Source organism: Drosophila biarmipes, chromosome 3L (genome assembly GCF_025231255.1).
Source record: "Drosophila biarmipes strain raj3 chromosome 3L, RU_DBia_V1.1, whole genome shotgun sequence".
Taxonomy (NCBI): Eukaryota; Metazoa; Arthropoda; class Insecta; order Diptera; family Drosophilidae; genus Drosophila; species Drosophila biarmipes.
In genome coordinates this window covers 14,082,068-14,097,412 of record NC_066613.1, presented here as the reverse complement: position 1 = coordinate 14,097,412, position 15,345 = coordinate 14,082,068, and the positions used below count along the sequence as shown (strand labels likewise).

At 43.4% G+C, this 15,345-nt stretch overlaps 6 protein-coding genes across 12 annotated transcripts; 2 read left to right on the top strand and 4 right to left on the bottom strand.

The window, feature by feature from the left end:
- Positions 1-46: 46 nt before the first annotated feature.
- LOC108028783 (transmembrane protein 104 homolog) lies at positions 47-2,565 on the bottom strand. Its single transcript, XM_017100763.3, has 4 exons — positions 2,423-2,565; positions 1,605-2,098; positions 1,313-1,533; positions 47-1,258 (listed from the first exon to the last, which is right to left on the bottom strand). The coding sequence occupies exons 1-4, from the start codon at positions 2,471-2,473 to the stop codon at positions 495-497; spliced, it is 1,530 nt and encodes a 509-aa protein (XP_016956252.1). The 5' UTR covers positions 2,474-2,565; the 3' UTR covers positions 47-494.
- Positions 2,566-2,846: 281 nt separating this feature from the next.
- On the bottom strand, positions 2,847-4,725 carry LOC108028834 (lipoyl synthase, mitochondrial). The gene is made up of 5 exons (XM_017100825.3): positions 4,579-4,725; positions 4,188-4,520; positions 3,756-3,912; positions 3,637-3,694; positions 2,847-3,539 (listed from the first exon to the last, which is right to left on the bottom strand). The coding sequence occupies exons 1-5, from the start codon at positions 4,627-4,629 to the stop codon at positions 3,008-3,010; spliced, it is 1,131 nt and encodes a 376-aa protein (XP_016956314.1). The 5' UTR covers positions 4,630-4,725; the 3' UTR covers positions 2,847-3,007.
- A 324-nt stretch (positions 4,726-5,049) lies between these two features.
- Positions 5,050-7,675, top strand: LOC108028686 (presenilin homolog). Of its 5 annotated transcripts, none has more exons than XM_017100626.3 (9): positions 5,050-5,195; positions 5,251-5,499; positions 5,564-5,802; positions 5,869-6,078; positions 6,134-6,354; positions 6,410-6,508; positions 6,566-6,823; positions 7,077-7,241; positions 7,296-7,675. In XM_017100626.3, exons 2-9 carry the CDS (start codon positions 5,332-5,334, stop codon positions 7,562-7,564), a joined length of 1,629 nt encoding a protein of 542 aa, XP_016956115.1. In that variant the 5' UTR covers positions 5,050-5,195; positions 5,251-5,331; the 3' UTR covers positions 7,565-7,675. The 5 variants fall into 5 exon arrangements, with proteins under 5 accessions (XP_016956115.1, XP_016956119.1, XP_016956118.1 ...); XM_017100630.3 differs by having other exon boundaries at positions 5,051-5,195; positions 6,566-6,724; XM_017100629.3 differs by having other exon boundaries at positions 5,051-5,195; positions 6,566-6,781.
- On the bottom strand, positions 7,625-8,709 carry LOC108028688 (39S ribosomal protein L15, mitochondrial). The gene is made up of 2 exons (XM_017100632.3): positions 8,514-8,709; positions 7,625-8,435 (listed from the first exon to the last, which is right to left on the bottom strand). The coding sequence occupies exons 1-2, from the start codon at positions 8,616-8,618 to the stop codon at positions 7,680-7,682; spliced, it is 861 nt and encodes a 286-aa protein (XP_016956121.1). The 5' UTR covers positions 8,619-8,709; the 3' UTR covers positions 7,625-7,679.
- Positions 8,710-8,779: 70 nt separating this feature from the next.
- On the top strand, positions 8,780-10,902 carry LOC108028693 (uncharacterized). Of its 3 annotated transcripts, none has more exons than XM_017100637.3 (4): positions 8,781-8,988; positions 9,047-9,632; positions 9,771-10,401; positions 10,475-10,902. In XM_017100637.3, exons 1-4 carry the CDS (start codon positions 8,901-8,903, stop codon positions 10,667-10,669), a joined length of 1,500 nt encoding a protein of 499 aa, XP_016956126.1. In that variant the 5' UTR covers positions 8,781-8,900; the 3' UTR covers positions 10,670-10,902. The 3 variants fall into 3 exon arrangements, with proteins under 3 accessions (XP_016956128.1, XP_016956126.1, XP_016956127.1); XM_017100638.3 differs by having other exon boundaries at positions 8,783-8,988; positions 9,783-10,401; XM_017100639.3 differs by lacking the exon at positions 10,475-10,902 and having other exon boundaries at positions 8,780-8,988; positions 9,776-9,985.
- On the bottom strand, positions 10,673-12,430 carry LOC108028695 (4-hydroxyphenylpyruvate dioxygenase). Its single transcript, XM_017100640.3, has 5 exons — positions 12,324-12,430; positions 12,060-12,086; positions 11,613-11,996; positions 10,890-11,543; positions 10,673-10,825 (listed from the first exon to the last, which is right to left on the bottom strand). Exons 1-5 carry the CDS (start codon positions 12,324-12,326, stop codon positions 10,751-10,753), a joined length of 1,143 nt encoding a protein of 380 aa, XP_016956129.1. The 5' UTR covers positions 12,327-12,430; the 3' UTR covers positions 10,673-10,750.
- Positions 12,431-15,345: the final 2,915 nt, after the last annotated feature.

Below are 15,345 nucleotides of genomic sequence, written 5' to 3'. Positions count from 1 at the left end.
TTAAAAAAGGATTTATTACTATCTTACATTAAAAATTCTCTCTTGATTTCTAACGTTTAAACAAATAGCATGTATATATTTATATTGAGCAATCTTAAAAGGTAATACATTTCATATATTTCACATATAGATTTAAAAATGTCCCTACTGATTTAACATTAATATTTGCGTTTGAGATGTATAAACCATAATTTTTGAACAAATTTTTAAGATGAAAGCACGAATATTAAATTGCAGGATTTATGAAGAGCGTATAAATTGACAGTCCAGACCACATAATAAGAGTTCAATCAAATTTTATGTTTCACAGCCGATTTCAATACTGACTTACATAACTATATTCTTATTTTAATAAAATTATTTTCCTAAGTATATACAGCTACAAAATAAGATGGTTATACTTTCTGTAAAAATATATGACAAGGAACTTTATTATCCGGTAATAAATTCTTTGCCATTAAATTACCTACATACGTTTCTGCAGATAGTTTAACCTAACTAAACAAGTTAATAGAAACCAAACAGACGCATAAAATGGACCAAATAAAAACGAACACCAGCCAGGCACTGGACCTGAAAGGACTTTGGAAACGATTGACCACGCCGCTGCCCAAGAGCTCTGAGCAAGTGCGTCTTGAAAAGTAAACCAAAAACACGGGGATTATGTATTGGATGCCAGTGCCTGCATAGGTGCCAGTAAATGCCACCAAACTGGACAAGCTCTCCGTAAAATAAGTGATACAAAATGGAGGAATTATAGCAAGAAGGGGAAAGCACAGACGCACAAAAAGACTGTAACTTCCATATTGCGACATGTCGAGGAAAAGCGATTGAAGATTGTTCTTCAAAGTTATGGCCACAATGGGAAAGCTGGTGGACAGCGTAAAGATGGGGAAAAGTGCGAGGAAATAATCAATGCCAATTAAGAGACCTGACCAAAAGTCTATGTAGGCCACATCGTTGGGCAGAAAATCCAGCGTGTAAAGGTCTTCAATTCTCTCAAAGGCAAAAATACCTGTCATGGCTAGTAAAATGTAAAATGCACAAATGATAATATAGTCGAAGGAGAGAATCTTCGCCACCATCGACTTGTGCCTGAGGGGAGCCAGCAAACTGGGCAGTGAATGGTGGCACATAAAAGAGTAGACACAAGCGCCGAAAAGCGAGGGAATGCCGTATACGTTAAAGGTCTCTGGATGACCCTTCGGTCCCCTGGTGATAAGTAGTTTCAGTGATATGCAGATCATAAGGGTAAAAGCTGCAACAAAGAAGCGTTTTATATTTTTTACGCCTAAAATAAATCATAACTTACCCATCCATCGAAAGGTAGCAGTAAGCATCTGAAGATACTTCGTTTTCTGTACGTTAAAATACACAAATGGACCAAAGATCAGAGTGAATCCAATTAAAATCACCCTGTACATGCTCAACCGAGAGATAGTATGCTCCTTCCAGCAAGCCCGTGAAGTATTATTCTCAAAGTCTCCTGCCCAATACATCAGGGTTTTGGTGTCCGTTCCGTTTGTTTGATCACTACAAGGAGCCAAAAAATGTTGCTAGGGTATGATATCACGCGCTAGATACCAACGAATACAATTACTCACCACACGACGTCGCGCAGACTTCTTGCCACGGCGGCGGAATAAATGCTCAGATCCCCGTACAGATAAACAATCAGGCAGAGATAGAACATAATGCGTCCGAATTCGTTGAAGAAGAGCGTGGCCATTTCGCCCAGTTCGAATTTGTGGGAGAGCTGGTAGTAGTGGAACTCCCTGTTCTGGATGGTCAGCGGAACCCGCTCGAAGTCACCCCCTTGATCGGCTCCTGATGCCACCGAAACCTCATCCGCATTATCATCGCTATCACTGTTCTCCGCGGAACTTCGACTTTGTCGCAGGGCCTGCAGGGTTTGCCAATTCCGAATGGCATTGGCACAGGCCATCGCCTCGATGATGAAGGTCACCGTCATATAGCTGATGATGGCCAGCAGGACAATGACTATGAGCGACAGCATCCATCCTGCCCGGGCAAAGACTCCGGGTAGCGTTAGAGCTCCAGTTCCCACGATAAGGTTGAAGATGAATATGAAGCCAACCTGTGGGGGAGAAAATGAAAAATTTTACTAACGAAGCGACAGGTGTTCCGTTTTTGGAAACCGAAATCAAATGCACAATTGCATACGCAGCAAAAAAAGTGCAAGTGGGCGTTTTTGTAAAGATATGTATCTGTACATGTTAGACTTTAATCCCTGCATTTTCTTTAAGCGATAATTTCAAAAACATAAGCACATATCCTCCAGTACTCTATAAAACTAGGAATCCATTGCACAAACATGAAAACAAACAAGCAACAATTGCATATGGCTTTTGTTTCGGTGAAAGGAGGCGCTTGTTTTATTAAAATTATTATCTCATCTCACCAGATTCGAGTACGTGGGTGCGGCCTCGCGCCCATTGACTAGGCGAGGCATCTTTATGCTGGTTCTTTGTCTTTTTTGCAGACTTTCTATCCAATCCAATCCTATCAAATGCTCAACAAAAAAAAAACAATAATAGTCTGTATAGTGTGCCCAAATTATTTAAAGATAGTGATTCCGGAAAAAAGGACTAACGCCAAAGAAGGCGGCTTGGTACAAAAATAGCGCGAAATTTAAAAATATATTTTGTGTATTTTGTAAAATATTGAATATGGTTAATTTTAACATTTTACAACATTTCACAGAATGTCGTTGTTATTTGTAAACATGGAACTACAAATCTTTAAACAAAAATTTTTTAACCCTTAATACATATCTGATATAAATCGCAAAACATAATTAAGTAAAAGTAATAATAAGTAATGACTTCCTTAAACGCTATCAACAATTCGAATTTATTTCAATATAATAAATTTGTCCTCCTATATATACATTGCACAACAAGCGAAAGTTTTGCGTGTTAACAGCTGTTTTACACGTAACCAGGCATCGAGAAAAGTTTGGGTTTTTGAAGGCTACGCAATTGTCCTACTCTTCGGGGACTGCACTAGCGTTTTGCCTCTTCTTGCGGTTCTCCAATATGCTCGTGATGAAGAACTCGCCGGCTTTGTATGAGCTGCGAACCAGCGGACCACTGGCCGTGTACAGGAAACCCAGTTCGTTTCCCCGCTCCTCCCAGTGCTTGAACTTCTCAGGCGTAACGTATTCGATGACCTTTAGGTGCTTGTTCGTGGGCTGCATGTACTGACCCAAGGTTACACAATCGACTCCCGCTTCCCGCAGATCCTTTAAAGTATTTTCAATCTCCTCGTCGGTTTCGCCCAGACCCAGCATAATGGAACTCTTTGTGATGAGATTGGGATTGAACTTCTTCGCTTCGGTTAGCACCTGCAGTGTTTGCCGGTAGTGGGCACGTCTGTCTCGCACATAGGGTGTGAGCTTCTCCACCGTCTCAATGTTGTGGGCATAGACATCTAGGCCGCAGTTGGCAATCGTCTCCACACACTCCAAATTGCCGCGAAAATCTGGCACCAGGCACTCCACAAAGATGTTCGAATTACTGGAAGGAAAAAAGTGTCAGTGTAAGTAAGAATTTGTTTACGATGCATTTTAAGGACTAGGCTAGAAGTTGTTCTGGATAGCAATATAGGTCTTACCGCGCTTTAATTTCCCGAACAGTTTCAGCTATGTGCTTCGAGCCGCCGTCTGGCAAATCTAGGGTAAAAATATAAGTTGTTTAAAAATAAGTTACTTAAAAATCATAGCAAATAATTACCATCCCGATCTACTGAGGTCAAGACAATGTAATCCAATCCCCAGGAGGCAATGGCCGTAGCGGTGTTCACGGGCTCATTTGCATCCAATGGTGGTGGTTTACGTGCCGTCTTAACCGAACAGAATCGGCAGCCTCGAGTGCAAGTGTCGCCCATGAGCTGCAAAATAAGAAGAATAACATATTTAATTAGAATAAATAAATAAAATGTTGAAAAACAATTACTTGACTGAAGGTTCTCTCTTATAACACACGACTAGACACAATTATTTAAAACTATAAATTATAATATATAAAAGATATGTACAACGAATGGATATTGTAAATGGACAAATGCCTAAGCGCCCAAAAACCAAGTTGAGTGGAAAATTCTACTTAGATAAGGAGAACCTGCTCGGTTATCAGCAGGGGTCACCAGGGGGTCTGTTCCCTCACCATAATCGTGGCCGTCTGGGTGCCGTGCTCACCGCCGCCCCAGCACTCGCCGATGTTGGGACAGCGGGCCTCCTCGCAGACGGTGGACAGCTTGAGGTCCCTCATCTGGGCCTTGATCTTGGCGTAGTTCTTGCCCACGGGAATCGTGGTCTTCAGCCAGGGCGGCAGTCGCAGGCGCTGCTCCTCGCCCTTCTCGCGGCGCAGCTTTCCCTCGTAGTTCTCCCATTCCAGTTTCGTGTTGTCTGGGTTCTGGACAAAGTCCTGAAAGTTGGGTCCCTTGGCCAGACGCTCGCGAATCTCCTCAAGCTTTTCCGCATTTGTTGATGCCGCACGCTGCATTATTCAATCAAATAAGTACGTTATTTATTTCGATTTATGAACTTCTACTTACGGTGGCAATCACTAAGGGTGCTTCCACCTGTGATTTTAAGGCTCGCAACATGGCAGAGTGTAATTTAATGTACAAAATCAATTATTATAAACAATTTATTTTGTTGGTCGAATTCTTATGAAATAATAAGTGCGACCGTGCTTGACCTTGCTGTATTTTGTTTGGTATTTTTAAGACTGAAACAGCTGTTTTATTGTTTTTGGTATTTTTTTAAAGAATTTAATCGAAGTCCGAAGTCTTGTTATTATGGGTGTTGTGAACAGTGTATGAGAAGGGTCCTGAATAATATAATACCTATAGCTGTTTTTGCTTAAAAACACCCTTTTGATTAGTTGCTGAATTGTTGAAAGGTTGACGGAAAGTATGAGCTTTTAAAATAGAGTTTGTATGTTTGCCTCAGCAACTGACCAAATTCAACAGTTAGGGAACACCCTTATAATCCCAAAAGAACCCCTCTTACTTATTCTTTGCTACTCCCATGCACCTTTTAAACCAATCGAAAATCGATAACTGAGCCGCACCAGCGGCTGCCCATCTCTAGTCTATGAGTCGCTTCTCCTCCAAGTCAAAACAAAAGAAAGTTTTGCCCAGCGACATTTTCTTTGGTTCCAGTAATTGTAAGCAGTCATAGATACCCTAACATCCATACCCTAATCGGCGATCACCTGCTAGAAGTTCTCATCCCATCCCACAACTACGGCTTCGCAGGGGGAGGCGTCCAGCGCTACGGAGGCGAACGAACGCACACCACTGATGGCTGCTGTCAATCTCCAGGCTTCGTGCTCCTCCGGACTCGCCAGCGGGGACGATGGCAATGTGGGCAGCCAGAACGGCGAGGCGGAGCGTTTGGAGCGTCCTCCAAGGCGGCAGCAGCAGCAGCGCAGCAACTACGGCTCCAGCAATCACGATCAACCGGATGCGGTGAGTTCTGGGTAATCAATGGGCTGGAACTACCAACTTTTTATGAAATTTTGTTTTATGCCAGGCAATACTTGCGGTTCCCAATGTGGTGATGCGGGAACCCGGCGGACAAAGACCTTCAAGACTGACTGCAGGAGGCGGCGGCGCCGGTGGTCCGCCCCCAAATGAACTGGAGGAGGAGCAAGGCCTGAAATATGGCGCTCAGCATGTGATCAAATTATTTGTGCCCGTATCCCTTTGCATGCTAGTAGTGGTGGCGACCATCAACTCCATAAGCTTCTACAACAGCACGGATGTTTATCTGTATGGTTAACTTTGAGGTGATCATCCCCTGGCATCACCCACTAATGCTTGTTTGTTCTTCTACAGCCTGTACACTCCCTTCCACGAGCAATCACCAGAACCCAGCGTTAAATTCTGGAATGCCTTGGCCAACTCTTTGATTCTGATGAGCGTGGTCGTGGTAATGACAATCCTGCTCATTGTTTTGTACAAGAAACGCTGCTACCGCATCATCCACGGCTGGCTGATTCTCTCCTCTTTCATGCTATTGTTCATCTTTACGTACTTATATTTGGAGTAAGTTGTAATGAGTACAATTTCAAGTTCTTCAATAACATTTTGTATATTTCAGGGAGCTCCTGCGCGCCTATAACATTCCCATGGACTATCCCACTGCCCTGCTCATTATGTGGAACTTTGGAGTGGTCGGAATGATGTCCATCCATTGGATGGGTCCTTTGCGGTTGCAGCAGGGATATCTTATTTTTGTGGCTGCCTTAATGGCTTTGGTGTTCATCAAATACCTGCCTGAATGGACTGCCTGGGCTGTTCTGGCTGCCATTTCTATTTGGGGTGAGTCGCAGCACCTTGTTCATTATATGTTAACTTATTTGTTATTTATTTGCAGATCTCATAGCTGTCCTTTCCCCAAGAGGACCTCTTCGCATTTTGGTTGAAACGGCCCAAGAGCGAAATGAGCAGATTTTCCCCGCCCTGATCTACTCATGTAATAATGACCCAGTTGATTGAAGACTATTATACCGAGCAAGATTCTTTTTTTTAGCCACTGTCGTTTACGCACTTGTCGGCACAGTTACGCCACAACAATCACAGGCCACTGCCTCATCATCACCCTCGTCCAGCAACTCCACCACCACCACGAGGGCCACCCAAAACTCGCTGGCTTCGCCGGAGGCAGCCGCGGTCAGTGGCGCACGCTCAGGTAACTCCCATCCTCGACAGAATCAGCGGGATGACGGCAGTGTACTGGCAGCTGAAGGTATGCCACTTGTGACTTTTAAAAGCAATTTGCGCGGAAACGGTACATATGCATTATATTTTTTATGATTTACCTACTTCTCTGAAATCTGTACATGGCTTATTTGGCATTTGGTCTGTTTGTTGTACTCTTGTGTATTCGTTGTCTTGTTTAGTTATGTTTGGGCATATGGTATAAAGCGCTGCTAGTAGAATATCATCCAAGATGAAGCTGCGAAATTGGCTCTGTTAAGTCTATTTCAAGGCATTAAGTCAAGTCTCAACTCTAAAGCAGAATTTGTTTGGTTTCTTTTCAGCCGAGGCCGCGGGTTTCACGCAGGAATGGTCTGCCAATTTGAGCGAACGGGTGGCGCGTCGCCAGATCGAGGTTCAAAGTACTCAGAGTGGAAACGCTCAGCGTTCAAACGAGTATAGAACAGTCACAGCTCCAGATCAGAATCATCCGGATGGCCAAGAAGAACGTAAGTATTAGTAGGTAAAAGCGAAATAGATCTCTAACGACTACTTACTCTTAGGCGGCATAAAACTGGGTCTCGGCGACTTCATCTTCTATTCGGTATTAGTGGGAAAAGCCTCCAGCTACGGCGACTGGACGACCACGATCGCTTGCTTTGTGGCCATCCTGATTGGTCTCTGCCTCACCCTCCTGCTGCTGGCCATCTGGCGCAAGGCGCTGCCCGCCCTGCCCATCTCAATAACCTTTGGATTGATATTCTGCTTCGCCACCAGTGCTGTGGTTAAGCCGTTCATGGAGGATCTTTCGGCCAAGCAGGTGTTTATATGAACCTAAGCAAAAAAGACAAGGACACATAAAATGTCCCACAGTATCATAGTCTAACAAAGCTTTTTGTAATCCACTTCTTTATTTAACAAAAAGGCATAGTAACAAACTCGACTAGCTATTGCTTGCGCTTGACGATTGTTTTATCCACAATGTTGACCAGCCAGCCGGGCTCCAGGCCATAGAACACTTGCCTGGGGTCCTTGGCAGTGGTGAGCATCTCGTAGGCGGGATCATCTTCAATTTTCGGTAGCTGGTAGCCGTACTTCTGGGCCAGCACCAGTCTATCCTGGCTGATCTCCTCGGGATTGGCCAGGTAGCCGCGGTTCTTCGCGTTCGTGTAGTAGTCGACGGCATCCTGAGGGGGCAGCATACGGCTGGGGATGGGCACTCCCTTCCCGAACCATTTCTTCGGGTTGGCCAGCATGTGTAGGCTGCGAGGATCGTAGTAGGCGGTACGGATTACACCGCCGTTCTTTTCTATGGCTGCTATGACCGCCTCGCTGGCGTGCTGCACCTCAATGTTGATCTTGGCCTGGAAGTTGTCCAGTCCGTCGTCCGTGAGCTGGAATCCGTACTCCATTTCAGCGGGCTTTAGCTTCAGGAGGCCGGAGTTGCACAGCGTGCTGATGTCAATGGGCTGGCTGATGTCTATCCGGTTGGTGTCGATGAGCACCTGCAGCTGGAGCAGCGAAATGGGCGGATACTGGCGCTTCATGTGGTGACCCTTGTAGTAGGGCTCGTAGGGGAATCTCAGGTAGAAGGGCTGGTTGCCCGTCTCGTAGCCCAACCTCATGAAGTTCTGCCGCTGGCCGGATCCCTTGTTGCCCGCTCCGTGCTTGTCTCCGCCGTGCTGCGCCCGGCCACGCTTGTCCTGCCGGCAAACATTTACATATATTATTAATTATTAGTAAATAGTACATCGATTGCATGTTGTTATTCAACCACTCACATTTTGTTTTGAGTTGGGATTCGGCCGCAGATTACCGATCTGCACGCGCGGCAGCGTGCGCAGCATCTTCAGCGCCTTGTCCGAGGTCTCCCGCAAGTGTGCCATGGCAAAATTGTCTTAATTTCTTTAATAAACTTAATTTTACAGGTGGAAAATAAAATTAAGCACGAGCAAACAGTAAGACCATACAAGTTCTGTTCAATAATACCAACCGGTTCAATATTATATACCAGATTTTTGGTATTTTAACTAAGTGGTATATTTTATCAGTTTAGCAACGGTCATATGCACTGCCAACGCGGAATAAAACAAAAAGCAAATTAGCTTTCCATAAAATAACACAAGAATTCGTATTAAATTAGTTAAAATTAATCAAGTTGTTGAAGCATGACGTGTGGAGCATGTCGGGGCCACAAGGAGAAGAGCATGAAGTGTCTTATAGCCGCCTTGGACACGATCAAAGAACACGCCCTAAGTAAGTTGATTTTTAAAGGATTAAGATTTCTTAATGTTAAATTTAATATTACCCTTAGTGATGCAGCGGAACTCGGAGGAGAGTGCCAGGACCATAGAACACCTAAAGACGCACAATGAGAAGCTACACAAGGCCTTAGATTTGCTAAAGGAGCGACAGGAATCCATGGTTCAGGCCGAGAAGCGCAGGAAACGGTCGCCCAAGAAAGTAAAGGATGACATATCCCCGCAGCCGCAAAGCCAGAACTCATTGAACATGAACATAGCCCTTGGCGACATTGATCTCTCCGACGAAGATCAGGAAATGGAGGAGGACGAGAGCATTGCGGAGACGGAGGCCACTGCCCAGAGCCCGCGCAAGTTAAGAATACCCGACCGGAAGCCTGACATCCGGAACCGGGAGAATGTGCAGCCAAACAATGTTTCTGGCGCTGGCATCAGTTGGATCCGTAAGACACCCAAGCAGCCGGCGGTCTTCACCAAATTGTCTCTCACGCACAAAGGTAGTAACTCGCACTTGAAACAAACTCGCCTGAAATTCGAACCAAATAAGACGAGCAATAGCGAAAAGGACATCATAGAGGACAGCCCCAATTTGAGCACCAGTCTCAAAAGATCCCGCCCACAACGATCTCTAATACAAAGGTAAAAGTCAATGCAATTTTTTGAAAAGAGTCACAGGATTATAAGGCTATAAATATATGTAGTCGTTCATTATACTAATTATTGATATTTGAAGAATACTGTGACACTTTTCTTAGCCATTCCTTCTAATATTAAAAGCCAAGCTTGCAGAACAGACACCGCGAGCGTTTCAAACGCAGACGACTGGCTTACCACCAGCAGCAATAGCAGTAGCAAAATTCGCAAGGATAGTTTTGAGATGGATGACGAGTTCAACATGGAGTGCTCAGAGCTTCCCTTAATGCCGCCACCGAGCACACCTCCGGGTTTAGGAATCAACAGCACCTCGGACAGTGTAGTTCTGTTGACGCCAGGCACCCAGGATATTATCTTCGTTAATGATACCCCCGAAGAAGTGAGCAAATTAGGCACCATGGATGTGCTGGCCGAAATTATGAAGGACGACGACGAGGCCTGCTCGAATGCTTTGAGACAGTTCGAGAAGAAAATGATTGATAACCAAAAGCATATCCAACCAAATGCCGCAAAAGTAGAGACCACCATTCCAAATATCAGGGCTGTGAAGATGGAACCGGTCTCCCAACCGGAAACATATGTTGGCAATGAATCAACGAAACTCCCTGAGGATATTGAGCAGCATCTAATGGATAATGAAGATGAGGATAGCAAAGCCTCAGAGGAAGATTTTCCGAGACCGATTATGGTCAAAAAGGAACCTGAATTGACGGCCAAAGAACGTTTTAACATTGAGTGTGAGGAGTGCGAAAAGGTTAGTGCCAATTATTCGTTTTTCTATTATCAATATTCAATTTTATAAAAATGAAACCACTTATTCCCTTTAGTTCATTAACTTTATGGGCTCTAATCTGACTGACGAGAAAATAGAAGACTATTTGTCCAAGTGCCGGCACGTGGACGCACGAAGCACGACTCCACCTGGATTCTGGAATCCCCTGATGGTTTCCTTCGCTGAAGGCGATCCACGCAATGAGGTTTTGATAGACACTCGGTTCAGGAACCAGAGACTAAACAAATGACACTCAGGCGACCATTTTTTTATTAGTTATTCTGTTTAGACCATTTCATTTATTATGTTTGTATATTGGCACATATTTGATTTACAAGTTACCACGCTTGGCCTGCTCGATTTCGATAGCCGTGAACAAAGACTTGAAGTTGCCAGCGCCGAATCCCTGAAATAGTTATGATTATTAATGACCTTTTCTTAGCAATAGTAGTTTAAGCAATAAATCTTACATTGTGATTATAACGTTGGATGACTTCCAGGAAGAGAGTGGGCCTGTCCTGGCAGTTCTTCGTAAAGATCTGCAGCAGGTATCCGTTCTCATCGAAGTCAATCAAAATGTTCAACTTCTTGAGAACCTCCATGTCCTCCTTGATCTTGGTGCGACTGTGCGAGAGCTGCTCCTGCAGGAGCTCGTAGTACGAAGCTGGGATGGTCAGGAACTCAGTTCCCCGAGCCTTCAGGTTGGTCACCGCCTGAATGATGTCGTCGGTGTTGAGAGCAATGTGCTGGACACCACCTCCTCCGTAGTATTCTACGTACTCCTGGATCTGCGACTTCTTCTTTCCATTGGCCGGCTCGTTGATCGGCATCTTCACCGTCTCCTCGTAGTTTGCCATCACAATGGATCGCAGGGCCGAGTACTCCGTATGGATCTGGGAGTCGTCCACCGACCAGAAGCGGTGGAACTGCAAGATCCTCTCGTACCAGGAAGCCACGCTCTCCATTTGCAAATCCGGCTGGTTGCCCACCACATGATCAATGAAGTTCAGTTTGGTGGAAGGCAGGCCCTTCAGAAGAACATCTTCAGACGAACGCTGGAATCCTGGCAGAAAGTCCCCACTATAACCATTTCGCTCCACGAAAGTGTGGGTGGTATCACCGTACTACAAGAAATAGGAAGGAATAAGAAGTTGCATGTCCTTGTAATTTAAAATATCTATCCATTCACTTACCGTCTTGATGGTGGCGAATCTAACGAATCCGTGGTCATCGCTCTCCTCCCAGATGTCGCGAACCACTTCGGCTCCACGGGAGACAGCCAGCGTAAAGATGGCATTCAAATCCTCCACTTCGAAGGCTACATCCTTGACACCGTCGCCGTGGCGCATCAGGTGGAGTCCATGTTCCTTGTCATCCGGCGTGTAGGCGGAGACGAACACAAAGACGATCTTGTTCTGACGCACGGCATGCTTGGCGAAGCGTCGTTCTCCGGTCTCTAGTCCCTGGTAACCAAGTGGTTCGAAGCCCAGACGAGTGGTATAGTAGCTGGCCGCCTGCTTGGCGTTGCCAACGTAGAAAGTCAAGTGATCAAAGCTTAGAAATTTGCCGGCTTCAGGCTGAAAGCATAGACGATAGTGAGTTGGATCTTGTGATATAACATTGGGTTTTTTCATACTCACTTTGGTTCCTTTGTCAGTATAGCTGGTCTAAAAGGAAGTATAGGAATTTTAAGGAACATTAGAATGTATTGATAAGAAATATCTTTAAAATAAATTCAGAAAAAACGATATAATATAAATATATAGAACACGATAAACACTTCTATGTTTAAGACACAAGCTTTGTAAACTTTTCATTTTCAACAGAGTTTTTTAAAATTATATATCATTTTTGTAAACTTTTCGGTATTACATAACACTAGGCACATGTTCCAAATCCTTTACCATTATCACTCAGACTCAATTTATGCAAATCCTCTCCTCACACGCGATATAGATTTCTACGTTCCGTTGATCTTACACGATCTTCTAGTTGATTGTGGCCTGAGCTTAGCCGATCGGCCGCTTTATATAGGGCCCACAGCCTCGGTCAGGTGAAAATCCTGTACTAATTTAAATATAAGCCAAACTAGTATTTTGTTTATGCCAAATGCTATATACATCGGAATATCTTAAGTGGCTGGTTGTTGTTCGCATATTTTAGCTGAGCTTGCAGAAATTTGTTTACTAGCACAGGTGCGATTACTTAATTAATGCAATCTCGTGGAATGAATTGCAATAATGTAACTCGGGACGGGCCTCCCATGTGTTTACTTCTTATCACTGCGGCCCCTTAGAAGTTTTTACAGTCAAAATTTCTCTTCCTCAAAGCAGTTACACGAAAATATCGCCAGTCATTATGCTAAATGTTTGGGCTCATGCCAGAACCCGCCTAAATATTCATGAGGCGGCAGTCCAGTTTGCTTGGAGATCGGTTGCCAAGTCAAGTCGCATTGAACTTGATTCGGGTTGCGAGCCCCCTTAAAAACGGCAACAATAGACAAACTGAGTGTTAATGCTATCTCGATTGTTATTGTTGTCGTTATTGAAGTTGTTTTGCATTGGAAATGCTTTGAAAAGTTTTCAAAACAAATCTACTAGAACTGGTTAACAAAGTAGCTTGTTTTTATTATTTAATACCCGGCACACTATACACATAAATGATGAATGCTTTAAATCGACGTATAATTGCAGGGATAATAGCCTTTAAGCCCCCATTGATTCGGGATTTTAAAGCAATAACTTCGCTATTCTTCCTTTATTTTTGGGATGGCTTGATTAAATTGTATTTAAATTAAGAAACACTGGTTATCTGGACTGGAATGAGATTGGAAGTATAAAACAGCAATTTAATTGAGCAAGTTTCGCTCTTTTTCTGAGAACTATTTTTGGGTTTATGGACTGGTTTAAGAAAAGAACATTTTCAACAATAATATTATGGTTTTTTTTTTGAGAACATCAGCTAATATTTTTATTTTATTACAAAATACAATCTTTACCTTTTCTTACAATATTTGTAAATCCATTTCCCTATAAACATCTCATTTTATTATATATCCCATTACTAATTTTGGGATAGGGCAGTTTTCCTAATCAAATTGATTGACGATGCTTGGCAGGTGTTTGGCAACATGCGACAGTCCAATAAATTAATCGTTTTCTTGGGTCTGTGGGCCGTTCTAGAGGGCTGAACACAGGGCGTATGAGCAATTCGGCCAGCTAGGCATTAACGATTAGCCCTAGACAAAGTCTCCCCAGCTGCTGGCGACCAACTAATGATATACTGACAGTCCAAACGGGGTGGTGGAGAAGGGGGAACGTGGCCTGAGGACTACGATATGGCCGATTGGCAATTGGCAAGAAGCCAAATCGATGCTTGACATTTATTATGATTGGCTTATTAGGGCGCTGCAGAGGCGATAACCTGACAGAAGTGGCGGTGGTTGAGAGAAGTGCTTTTCGCCGAATCGCTCCAGATGGTGAAGTGATATAGAACCATATGGCCTTATATCAAGTAAACTATTATGCCATAATAATAAGTGTTAAAAATACCTTTTGTTTTTTAAGGTGTACCTTATAGCAGTTGACAACTAAATCAATTTACGAATTCCACTTCAGCTCTAACGTCTTTTCGCATCATTAATGCTATATCGCCCCCATAAATCCCAGGAATTTTTTGTTTGTTTGTTCTACACCTGGCCTCTCCTGGGGTTCCATTAGTCAAGGATTCTGAGGCGCACCTTCGGACCTATCCCAATAAAGCCGCTACTCCCCTTTCTCCTTGCTGACTTGCCATTAGCTGAGCAAACTTTTGTCCTTGGCGGAAAGAACGGTACTGCGCTCAGCGCGGGTTTGTTTTGGGTTTGATGTGGGTAGCCTGTTGCTCTATGGGGATTATGTTACCAGGGCTCTCCCGCGACCCTTTTCCACTCTCTTCTCAGTAGCTCTCTCTTCGGGCTGGTGCGGCATTGCCAGCAGGGAAAGTTTCTCTTTTGGGGGTTGCTTGCCGAAAGGACCATTCCCAGACAGAAGGATGTGAGGCCCTATTGTTGTCGTCAGTAACTTCGAAGGTGGTGTACAGCAAACAATTTTGTGGTACCAAAGTTATAGCATCATCTTAAGGAATATTATAGTTTAAGTGTTGCAGTTCGTTCATGTTTTATTTCCTTAATATCTGTTCTTCTGTTAGTAAGGTTAAAAAACAGTAAAACAATTATTTTTTTTATAAAATATTGTCATTACTTGGTAACCTTCAATTTAATGATGGCTGAAGCCCTAGCCAGTTTTATTTTCTTAATATCTGTTATGCATTTAGTAAGCTTCAAAATAGGTATTTTTTATTTTTTACTCTATGGATTTTTAGTTAAGCTTTTACTTTAAAAAATAAATGAACTCTTTAATTGGTTACTATTATAACCATGTTAAGAATTTAAAAGAGGTTTATTTTGTATAATAGTGACTTAAACATTTTAAATGATATACTCCAAAAATCCCTTACTTTTCTCTCAGTGTTGTGTTTTTGTCCTTGTTGTTGTGGTTGTTGTTGTTGCCATAGCCGCAAGCTGTCGCCGGTCTACGTCACGCTTTCCATCCTTCAGTCGCGTTTGCAACTGCGCTGCCTAAACAACACGCTAAAAAGCAAGAGTCGCAGTAATAAATAATAGAACAAAGTCCCAAGTGTGTAACTCCTTCAAAATTATCTAATACGATTGTTCTTAACTCATGAAACTAAAATTGCAAGCACAAAAAAATCAAACGTACTTGAACTGTCAAAAATCATTTGTCGCCGTTCTCCATTTTTCTGCCCCAAACATTGCTTTTTGTAGTTGTGAAAATTTATGCTCAACTTTTTCAAATATTGACAAATTGGTGCGTCTCGTTGTGCGATTAAAATCTTAATGTTTGAAAAAAGAACGCGAAAAAACAA

What these genes read in the sequence shown, in the direction of transcription:
- LOC108028783 (XM_017100763.3), bottom strand. Translation starts at nt 2,473, where the DNA reads ATGCCTCGCCTAGTCAATGGGCGCGAGGCCGCACCCACGTACTCGAAT. An exon ending in AGTCTGCGCGACGTCGTGTG is followed by an intron (nt 1,534 to 1,604) that starts GTGAGTAATTGT and finishes GGCTCCTTGTAG; the next exon opens with TGATCAAACAAACGGAACGG. An exon ending in TGCTACCTTTCGATGGATGG is followed by an intron (nt 1,259 to 1,312) that starts GTAAGTTATGAT and finishes TCTTTGTTGCAG; the next exon opens with CTTTTACCCTTATGATCTGC.
- LOC108028686 (XM_017100626.3), top strand. Translation starts at nt 5,332, where the DNA reads ATGGCTGCTGTCAATCTCCAGGCTTCGTGCTCCTCCGGACTCGCCAGC. An exon ending in ATCACGATCAACCGGATGCG is followed by an intron (nt 5,500 to 5,563) that starts GTGAGTTCTGGG and finishes GTTTTATGCCAG; the next exon opens with GCAATACTTGCGGTTCCCAA. An exon ending in TTTACGTACTTATATTTGGA is followed by an intron (nt 6,079 to 6,133) that starts GTAAGTTGTAAT and finishes TGTATATTTCAG; the next exon opens with GGAGCTCCTGCGCGCCTATA.
- LOC108028834 (XM_017100825.3), bottom strand. Translation starts at nt 4,629, where the DNA reads ATGTTGCGAGCCTTAAAATCACAGGTGGAAGCACCCTTAGTGATTGCC. An exon ending in CACCCTTAGTGATTGCCACC is followed by an intron (nt 4,521 to 4,578) that starts GTAAGTAGAAGT and finishes TGAATAATGCAG; the next exon opens with CGTGCGGCATCAACAAATGC. An exon ending in GACCTCAGTAGATCGGGATG is followed by an intron (nt 3,695 to 3,755) that starts GTAATTATTTGC and finishes TTTTTACCCTAG; the next exon opens with ATTTGCCAGACGGCGGCTCG.
- LOC108028695 (XM_017100640.3), bottom strand. An exon ending in ATACTGACAAAGGAACCAAA is followed by an intron (nt 11,997 to 12,059) that starts GTGAGTATGAAA and finishes CTATGCTTTCAG; the next exon opens with CCTGAAGCCGGCAAATTTCT. An exon ending in GATTCGCCACCATCAAGACG is followed by an intron (nt 11,544 to 11,612) that starts GTAAGTGAATGG and finishes TATTTCTTGTAG; the next exon opens with TACGGTGATACCACCCACAC.
- LOC108028688 (XM_017100632.3), bottom strand. Translation starts at nt 8,618, where the DNA reads ATGGCACACTTGCGGGAGACCTCGGACAAGGCGCTGAAGATGCTGCGC. An exon ending in ATCCCAACTCAAAACAAAAT is followed by an intron (nt 8,436 to 8,513) that starts GTGAGTGGTTGA and finishes GTTTGCCGGCAG; the next exon opens with GACAAGCGTGGCCGGGCGCA.
- LOC108028693 (XM_017100637.3), top strand. Translation starts at nt 8,901, where the DNA reads ATGACGTGTGGAGCATGTCGGGGCCACAAGGAGAAGAGCATGAAGTGT. An exon ending in CAACGATCTCTAATACAAAG is followed by an intron (nt 9,633 to 9,770) that starts GTAAAAGTCAAT and finishes TAATATTAAAAG; the next exon opens with CCAAGCTTGCAGAACAGACA. An exon ending in AGTGTGAGGAGTGCGAAAAG is followed by an intron (nt 10,402 to 10,474) that starts GTTAGTGCCAAT and finishes TATTCCCTTTAG; the next exon opens with TTCATTAACTTTATGGGCTC.